Source organism: Apus apus, chromosome 5 (assembly GCF_020740795.1).
Source record: "Apus apus isolate bApuApu2 chromosome 5, bApuApu2.pri.cur, whole genome shotgun sequence".
NCBI classification, from domain to species: domain Eukaryota; kingdom Metazoa; phylum Chordata; class Aves; order Apodiformes; family Apodidae; genus Apus; species Apus apus.
In genome coordinates this window covers 2,811,537-2,821,492 of record NC_067286.1, presented here as the reverse complement: position 1 = coordinate 2,821,492, position 9,956 = coordinate 2,811,537, and the positions used below count along the sequence as shown (strand labels likewise).

The 9,956-nt window shown below is 47.1% G+C and overlaps 1 protein-coding gene across 3 annotated transcripts in view; it reads left to right on the top strand.

Moving 5' to 3' along the window:
• The first annotated feature begins 5,534 nt into the window (after window positions 1–5,534).
• Window positions 5,535–9,956, top strand: part of ANO1 (anoctamin 1) — an 82,670-nt gene continuing 78,248 nt past the window's right edge. For all 3 annotated transcript variants that reach the window (XM_051621667.1, XM_051621666.1, XM_051621665.1), the window contains exon 1: window positions 5,535–5,653. In XM_051621667.1, the coding sequence (XP_051477627.1) occupies window positions 5,596–5,653 (58 nt within the window). In that variant the 5' untranslated portion in view covers window positions 5,535–5,595. The remainder of the gene's footprint in view (window positions 5,654–9,956) is intronic.

Below are 9,956 nucleotides of genomic sequence, written 5' to 3'. Positions count from 1 at the left end.
TGAATCTGCTTTGGGATACAGGGAGAGTCTGGCTCCAAAGACAGAGGGTTAAAAAAAAGAAGTGGGCTCAGTTTCACACCCCCACCCCTCTGGGCAGCACAGCTGGGCTGTCATCATTTCCTTCCATCCCTAACGAGGGCAGAATTGGAGACCGACTCTGACTCACACGGGCTGAGTCAAACCTTCTCTCCTGCCGTTCCTGCGAACACAGTTTACAGCATCTTCTAATTTAATTTCAAAGTCCGGGCTGGGCTCTTGGGTGGTGTTATTTCCAACTGTAAATTGCAGAGGGAACAAGTGGGAGGTTCCTCTAACTTTTGTAAAATGACACTCGGAAACTTCAGCAGCATTAATGGGAAAACCCTGCATGTATCCATAGTGGCCAATGGTAACTAGTGACAGCACTTCATGGGGACGTGAGAAAGGGAGTAGCTTGCACATGTACAGAAAGAAGCAGGGGGGTTGCCTTCTAACTTTTTTCTGCTCTTACATAGAACTTCATTTTTTGCTTCTCTTACATTGTCTAACTTGTGAAAATCAGTCATCCTAAATATTTATTCTTAATTGAGGGAATGTGTGGTGACCCCCAACCTGCTTCTGCCATTGGCACAGGCAAAGACCTGCAAAGCAGTGGATGTTCTTCACTAAAGACATTGTTTGATATAGTCCCTAAACTGCCTTCAGCTTTGAGAATATATTTGGCATACTAGACATTTATATCAACAAACAGTAACATTTTTCTCACTAAACTCTGGCAAAAAAAAAGTTAAATCACACACACAAAAAAGAAGCAGTAATATTTAACACAAGCATGCAAAGGAGCACTTGTGAGATGGGGGCATTGGTGAAATGATGTTTTTAACAGTATCTGTTTAATAATTCCCACACAGAACCACACTTGACCTAAATGAGTTAATAACAAACAAAATACTCTGTGCTTTAGGTACATGAGTTCTATATAAATTATAAGTGCTATACAGACAAAAGCCTTGCCATGCTCTGAGGTCCAACTAGCCCAGGACCCAGTGTCTGTTAGTGGTAAGTAGCAAGGAAAGGAGATAAGAAACAGAACATCCTTCCCCACAAATGCCTTTCCAACAACCAAAGGCTTAAGAGCTTACTGAGCTGAAAATTATAGCCAGACTACTTTGCACAGTAGACACCACTGGACCTATTTTTCATAAGTGTTTCTCATCCCTTTTATAAAAAAGCTGTGCTTCTGACTTCACTTGTACCACATGAAAATGTAACACTGCTCTGTATCCATCATTTTGTTTTGTTATATTTACTATCATATAATCATTTACATCAGAATCTTATGGTTTCAGTACGTTATGTGGGAAAATATCTCTTCCTGACTATCTCATCTTGCCACCTGCTAATTTCTCTAGGTATGCCTTAGTTTTTATATTGTGACACCATTCCCTGTTTACCTTTCCTGCATTGCCTGTGGTTTTAGGGCTCTCTGGAACCTGACTCTCTACCTGACATACAAACATAACCTTAACTTTTAGTTTGTTTGTTTTGTTTTGTTTTGTTTTTTTGCCTGGGCATCAAGGACAGCCAGGGAGTGTGTTGTGTGTGGTGCTGAGGGTGAGGAGGCAGGGGACATGCTGCTGCCATAGCCACGGCCAGGGTTTGTTTCACCATCATGTGACTGTTCATGCCGCTCCGGGTGACTGCCAGGGATATGGGCTCTTATCTCCGGATGCCCCAGCCAAAAGGAGAGCTGGAGTGTATCCCTGCCTTCACTGTGTGCCCCTCAAAAGTGTAAAAGACTTCATAAAAATAGTTCAGAGGCAACTGCAAGGCAGAGAAGGGGTTGGTGGGCTTGTTGGTTTGTTTGGCCATTTGGGACAGTGGGACCAGCCTTACCCTCCAGAGTATGAGCACCCTGAACACCCAGAGCCTTTGATTGGCTCCAAATCACAGGAGCTGAGGACTGCATTATTATTGTTATAAAGGTACACAACACATTCTGCAGGGGCAGACTATAAATATTCCCAGCAAGTGCACTTACTAGAGGTGTGGATGCCAAGCAGCACTGTCTCCTTCCTAATTGTTAAGAAAGCATTTTTGTTTTATTGCGTAGACAGTAGATTCTCCATCCCTTTACCATTCTTCTCACAAGTATGTGTTGAGATGGCACACTGGGTTTATCACACGCTAAGGAAGAAAACTGTAGCTGAAGTCTCTGCTTCCTATCAGCTCAACAGCCTATTTTAGCTCCTGGGGCTCTTGAAAAGACAAATGATGTTTCCTCTGCTCTCATGCACAGTCGGAGCCTGAGCAGTCCCACTGCTCAGTTCTGCCACTTCAGGTGCAAGGGAGTTCCAGCCTTTGGTGCTGGTCTGATTATAAAGTCTGTACATCCACACGGGAAGGAGCCCAGGGAATACTGATAGGTAAATGGAATAGTGTGTGTAAGCAGTACAGAGGGAGGGAGGTCGGGAAGCCTCTGTGAAGGTGCCCGATATTCCCATTATCTTTATAGCTCTTTCCAACAATGTGCTTCTCCAAAGCATCTAAGGGATCTGCTGGAGCTCTCCCAGGTGAGTGGGAAGGAAACTTGTCCTGTCTCTCAGGACTACCAGGTGGAGCACAGCTTCCACAGCACACTCCATTTCCGTTCAAATCTAGGTCATGACAGCCCAGGACCTTCTAAAATAATACTAGGTAATGAATGCATTTTGATTTTCAGGATACTTTAAAAACAAGGGATTGCCTATTAATACTTAAACACCTGAAATGAAGTGGTAACGTTGAGGGGGGCTGTGTTATTTTTTAACATGTGCAGGGCTGGAATGCAAGCTTAATTTTTGAAATCCTGCTTGTTGGACTAAGACTCCCTAAAGCTTGCTATAAATTATGTCATCAATCAGCTGGCCTGCCTCTGGCTGGGCTTTATTAGAGAATTACCTGCAGAAAAGGTTGCCCTCTGATGCTGTGCCTGCCCTGTGCATGTGTAAATCCAGGCTGGGTTCCTGCCCTGGCTGTAGTCAGCAGCTGCTCATGGAGTTTGTGGTCATCAGGAGATAGGATACTGGAATCCTGCATTATATCCAGATTTTCTTGTGTTTCACATCCTTAAAACAAATATATATGTTGGTCTTGTGCCCACATTTGGTTCTGTTGCATATCTGCATCCAAAATAAATTCATTTTAGGCAAAGGAAAAAGAGCACACTCCCAAGTGCCTTTGATCTCTGGTGAAGCAAGCTGGTGGGCAAGGCTTCAGCTCAGCACAATCTACTTGCCTGCTCTTCTGCTAATAATAAACTAACTAATGAGCATTTTTTAAATAGTCAAAATCCGCACTGTCTCAAAAAAGAGCACGAAAGTTTCAAAGGAGTAAAAAGATACAAAATGGAGCTTAAAAGTATCCTGCCTCAGTTTCAAAGTCTTTAGGGATTATATCCCATGAGGGAAAAGTTCATATGCATAAATTCCCTTGTTTGTAGATTTATCTCAATGTGTTTTCTACCCCTCGTCCAACCAAATGAGGAAGGATGCTTTTCCAATTTAAAAAATACAGCCCCACAGAGATATCTGAGCCGTAACCCACTATCTTTTTGGTAACAAAGGAGAGTTGAGAGTGGAATTAGGACAGCAACCTACGCTCAGTGTCTGCTCACTGCCATGGGGTGAGGAGCCATGTACCCCCTCCTATTCCCCAGCAGTGCCGGGCACCCTGTCTTCTGAGCAAGAGCAAGATGCCAGAAGCCAGGAAGCCTGCTGAGCCTGGTTCCTTCTGGCAGAACCCTTGCACACTTCTGGCTTTGCATTTTTGAGGTTTAAGTGCTCGTCTGAGATTTAAAAAAAAAAAAAGAAAAAGAAAAAAAGAAAGAAAAAGCAGTCAGAGAATGATGCAAATAAATCTGCTTCAGTTATGCCAAAGTGGGTTTCTGCAGCACAGCATGGGATCAGGCAGCAGGTTTGGAGAAGACCAAGGAATCCCTGAGAGGCACTGAGGAGGGGTTAAAGTCCCTGGAGATTAATAAGCCTGGAATCCTGCTCAAAATCCTGTTCAAAATCCTGTCAATTACTGTAGCCACCCAGCTGGAGGTGTAAAAATTTAGTGGCAGCTATTTTCCACCTCGTATTTCTAAAGAAAAATAAGAAACTGTAACCTGGTGGTGTTCCGTGAGGGCCCAAATCTGTTGGTGTGTAGTGTGGTGTTCAGAGTATCCTTCCTGGACCAGACCTGGGGTGGGTAGACAGCCAGTTGCCCAGAGCAGACACAGCATCCCTGGGAAACGGGGTCCTGGCTGTGTGGGTATGGATGGAGGTAAATGTTTCCACAGGTGGGGCAGTGGGAAAGACGGGGCAGCTGAGCTGGGGAGAGGTCCAGTCTGGACCTCGGATAAGGGGAGAGTTATCACCAGCAGTCACAAATCACAGCATGGTTTGGGTTGGAAGAGACCTTAAAGATCACCTGGTTCCAACCCCCCTGCATGGGCACCTCCCACCAGACCAGGTTGCTCCAAGCCCCATCCAACCTGGCCTTGAACATTTCCAGGAAGGGGCATCCACACCTTCTCTGCGATACCTGTGCTAGTGTCTCACCACCCTCATGAGAAAATTTCCTCCTAATATCTAGTCTAAATCTACCTTCTTTAAGATTTACATGGTTTCCCCTCATCTTATCACACCCTGCCCTTGTCCCAAGCCCCTCCCCAGCTTTCCTGGAGCCCCTTCAGGCACTGGAAGGTGCTCTCAGGTCTCCCTGGAGCCTTCTCTTCCCCAGGCTGAACACCCCAACCCTCCCAGCCTGGCTCCAGAGCAGAGCTGCTCCAGCCCTCCCATCATCTTCATGGCCTCCTCTGGACTCGCTCCAACAGATCCATACCCAGCTTGTGTTGTGGACCCCAGAACTGGACACTCCAGGTGGAGTCTAGACAAGCTTTTTCCTTTCTTTCTTTCCTCTTGTATTGTTGCTAAACTGAAAGGCGCGGGCGCTTTTAACAGCCATCAGAAAAGAACAATAAATTAAGAGGGAACGGAGTGGGGAAAACGGTGACATCGCCTTAATTTCCCGGACTGCCTGGGGCTCAGCTCCCCCGAACCCCAGCAGCCTGTGCCGCCCCCCGAGGGGGGACACACTGCGCGGCCTCCCCCGCCGCCGGCCCGCGGGTGCGCAGGGCGCGCTGACCTTTCGCGGCCGCGCTGCCCCCCCCCGGCAGCAGCAGCAGCAGCTGCCGCCGTCGCTCCGGCGCCCGCGCCCAAGGTCAAGGCAGCCCCGCCGCGGCTGCCGCCGCAGGTAGGCGCGGAGCTCCGCGCAGGGCTGCGCGGGGGCGAGCGGGCGGGATGGGGGGGAGAGGCGAGGAGCGGAGGCGTGCCCGGGAGGGCCGGCTTTCCCCGCCGAGGGCCGCGCTCCCGGCGGGCCGGGCCGCCGCCCGCAGCCCCTATTTAAAGTCTGGCCGGGGGGCGGCGGGACGCTGCGCGGGGCTGCGCGCTGGATGAACGCGCCCTCCCCGCAACAAGAGAAGGGAGGGCGTGGGGGGGTGGAAAGGGAGGAGGAGAAGGAGGAGGAGGGATCCTGGGCAAGTTGAGTTTGGTACCAAGTGGCAGCTGGGCTGCGGGGCTCGGGTAGGAGATGGAGAAGGATGAGATCCACCTGCGCAGGCTGCCGGCCGCCGCGCCCTGGGGACCGCGTAAGTCTTTCCGCGGAGGGGAGGGTGCGGGGATGGGGTGCGCTCCTGCCCGGCTGGGACACGGGCTCGGAGGGGCGGCCGCTCGCCTCGGCCCCCCAGCCCGACTGCCCCGAGGAGGGATGGGTCGTTAGCGTTTCCTCGGCCGTTTTTTAACTATCCAGGAATAATCTCCGCGAAGTACCAGTGAAATAAAATAGCTGCTCCCGTCTATTCCCCCCGCCCGCTTTTCCCCGGAAACATCAAATAGTGTAAAGTCCTCTTTACCTACGTTAATGTAGTAATTAAAAGCTCGTCTAGCCCCGGGAAGCCAATCTAATTATGAAGAATTGCTGGAGTACGAAGCAGATGGGATAAATCCCCGAGCTGGTGATTGCTGTTAATTCACACTGTGCCGCGGAAGACGGGCAAAAAAAAAGAAAAGCTCTTACAAAACGAAATGTGTCTGTCTCAGATTGTCAGTTTTTACAGAACTGGCTAAATCGTATATCTTTGTATCATTAACTAAAGTGTGCCGCGAAATACATTATATCTATTGGAAAGGGAAAATACATTCCTTGGCTGAGAAGTTATAGAATGTTTAGAGCCAAAGAGCAGATAGTATAAATGGTAGGGGGTGGGAATTTCCTTGGCTTCCCTCTAGAAATAAATCACAGCTCAGTGTCTGTGTGCATGCATGTGCACCCACATATGCATTTATATAAAATCTTCACCCATGCACACTCTGGGTATAAAACCTTCATGCACACCCATTGGGACACAGATTTTTCGAGGACTATTTACTGAACGCATTTTTTTCTACCAGTTTAGAGACAATAAAACCAGCACTGAGATGCTAACCAGGAACATACTGGAACACGCTTGATTATCCAGCTGAATTGTATACAAATGAAGTAAATTTAGCATGGCACCATTTATAAATTCCATGCTTTACAATCAAAATTCCAAATCTAACTGTTTGCAGCTAAGAATAGCATGGGGAGCCCTTTTCTTTACTCCTTCTTTTTGGATTCCCATGAAAAGTGTTATCCTAGAGTCTACTCATTAAATGGCCAAATATTTCACCGGAGTTCAGCCCGTTTCTAGAAGAAATGCTATATGCTCATCAAACCATGGGCTAGTCAGAGCCCTCAGAATGAAAATAAAAGTATTTCTTTAACATCTGACACAAAACAACTGGGCTTTATGTCTAAATACTGGGGGACACGGCTTCTGGATGCCACTGGTTGTCCCACGTTAACTTATTTATTAGTATAAGGAGCTTGAACTTTTAAAAACTGAACTGAAAAGCAAGTAAAGCCCGGGAAGCTGAAGTGTTATCACAGTGCATTGAGATATCAGTAAGAGGAATAAATGATAAAATGGCCCTAGAAAGCTCTACCATTACTCATTGGGGCAGGTGGCAATTTATCATGAGGTAATCACAGTGATAAGGTTAAAGTCCTGAGAAATTGTTTGAGTGGCTCTTTATCTTTGAGAAACTTTACATTCTATTTTGCAGTGACATTATTTAATTTACTGAATCACCCCCTAGCAGCACAAACACTGTGTACCAGCTTCATTAGTGAGTTCAAGGAGCAGTTTTGTTCTCGGAAGTGAATGTTTGTGTTTCTATTGATAACCTATCCAAAAGAGCTCATTTGTAAAAGCTGTTTATACCATGAAGCTCTTGTCTGATTGCAGAGTGGATCCATGTATTGTGGTATAAATCCTAACCAGTTCTGTGGCTACTTTTGCATGACTGCTGGAGACACATGGGAAGACCCATCCTTGATGTTTTTACACTGTCTTTATATTCAAAAAAGCCTCCTGCAGGCAGCCAAGGAAACTTGCTTGTTGCAAGGATTTGGGGAAAAGTTGGGGTCAGTGAGAGGATGATGGGGAAAGGAAGGGGAGTCTGTACTCCCCTCGGCTCTGGGTAAATATCATCAGTTACCTACAGCCAAAGTACTGTTTTACTTTTTGCTAGCAATGAAAAAGGTGACCTCAGCACGTTATTTTTGGCTCTTTTGGTGGCAGGGAAGGACAGGTGTCCTCAGCTACCTCTGTGCCCTGAGGACCCAGACATGGCAGCTTATTTTGTGCCAGTTCCTTCCTTGTGATCTGGGCTATCAAGGGCATCTAATGAAGAGGGGGTGAGGGTTAGAATTGGGATGGGCTCTGGGGAAAGTTATTGGCATGATGGCATCTGAAAGGACTGCAGTGGTATCCTGCCACTTCAGAGAAAGGCTTAGAGGCACGGGGACAAGTGCTCAGGACTAAGCACAGGATTAGGAGCCAAATCTTCATCCCTAGGTTTCAGCAATCAGAAGTCTCTTAAAAACCATGAGAGCTTTTTGTCACTGACTTAAACAAAATGTTTTCCCCTTTTTCTCTAGAAGACATTATTCAGTCTGGAGCTGGGACTTCCAGCTCAGCTCTGTAAGTTTCTCTGTGTATCACTCTGTTTCCCCTGGTAGCACTGCAGCTATTTCCATTAACAGTGAAAATGATGAAGCATATTAAGCTAATAATTAATCAGAGATGACAAGGGACTAATAACTGTATTGATTTAATTAGGACTTCTTTTCCAGCTCTGTAACTTGCAGTCATGCACATCATGAGCTTAATATTTTAATTTGCAGTAATAACTTATTAATTTCTGTGGATGAGCACATACGGAGCTGAAGCTGCAGCTCTGACTTGATGCTGGACTAAGGCTTGTGCCTCAGTCTGCTGAATAGCTGTGGGAAGTGTGCCCTGTCCTGTACTAGCCTGACAGCAGTCAGGGCAATTTGTCAGTCACTGAGAGCTCCTCCAGGACGCTGAGGTGGTGGGAAATGGGGCATTGCAGAGTCAGATGTGGTGGGTGTGCTGGAAAGGTACGTGTAGCTCCCTGGCTACACACTGCGGTTGTACGGGTGTGACATGAAATATGGGGTAAAAGTTGCATGCCAAAACAGGAGGCAGGAGAGTAAGCCTGGGAAGTAGCAGTATTTATTGGCATCAGGAAGGGAAAAATGTCCCTTTTGGCTTTAATTACACCCTTTGGAGTCTGGCAATTTTGAGAAAAGGAAATGCTTGGGGACATGCTGTGGTTGGAAAATAGTGCTGGCTTTAAATTAGGATCACTTTGGGGAAAAGGAAGAAAGGAAGGAGCTGTAACAGGCATGACAAACTTCAGGACTTTACTGTGCAAAAGGCTGACAAATGCCAAGTTTGCTAATCTCAACCCCCCTTTTAGTGAGGATGTTTAGCACTTGCTGGGGCATGCCTGGCATCTTAAACAGCTGGGTCCTCTGCAAGTCACCCTCTGATACACTCCTGACCAGAGGCTTCTCCAGGAGAAGCTGCTCTCACTGACAGCACAACACTAAATATTATAGCCCTGTACTGCAAGGTCTGTGACTTCTTGGGAAGGAGATCCCCTTAGCCTCTGCACAGGGCTCAGTACCTGCCCTAATTAGCAGGGAACTTGTCAATCTTTGCACTGTGCTGTCGAAAGGCTGAATCCTCCTCTGGCTCTGAATTTGCTGCAGAGGGTGGTCAGCAGATTTCTGCAAGCCAAAAGGCTTCAGAGAAGACCTGCCCAAAGCCCTTGGCACTGTCCCTTGGCAGGATGATGGGGAGTTTGGAGTACTTCAGCTATCAGCCATTCATTTTGTGTAGAGTTGTTGGGTGATTGGACAGGTAAACCATTAGACTGATGAGCTCCATGAACCCAAGCCACCACTTCTTATTTCTTGCAAGTGTTTTCAGGGATTCTGAAAAAGTACCTCTGTGCACATCCTCCTATTTTACTTTACAAGCCAAGTTTGTGATAGTGGCACGAAATAGTGCTGCTTACTTCCAGAGACCACAGAAGCAGTTTAGCTTGGGAGAACGTGTGCCAGTGTGAGACTTCTCACCTTCCTGACCTCACCCGTGGTTGCTGCCAAACTTGAGATTATGGCCGGACTTGCACTTCTGTCGTAGGTACAAACCCCAAGGGGGGTTTTACAAATGGCAGATTTTCAGGAGCTGGCAACTTTCATGCCCTGCTGGGACCCGATCACAGTGTTATTTTCAGTGGTGCTAAGTCATCTTGTGCCATCTGTTAGACTGAGCAATGTAATGGAGGAATGTGAGTAACAGTGCACTACTGTTTCTTGGTACTTTGAAGAGCGGAAAAAAACCATACTTGTCTCTCCATTGTTGCTTCAAGGAAGTTGATGGTAAATCTGGGCCTTTCTAGCTGCAATGTCTGCCTTGCCTGGGAGGCTCTGAATGTGCAGGAAGCAAAGCTCCTCATGCTGGGTTGCATTAGTCACCACTGCTGCTTCGCAGG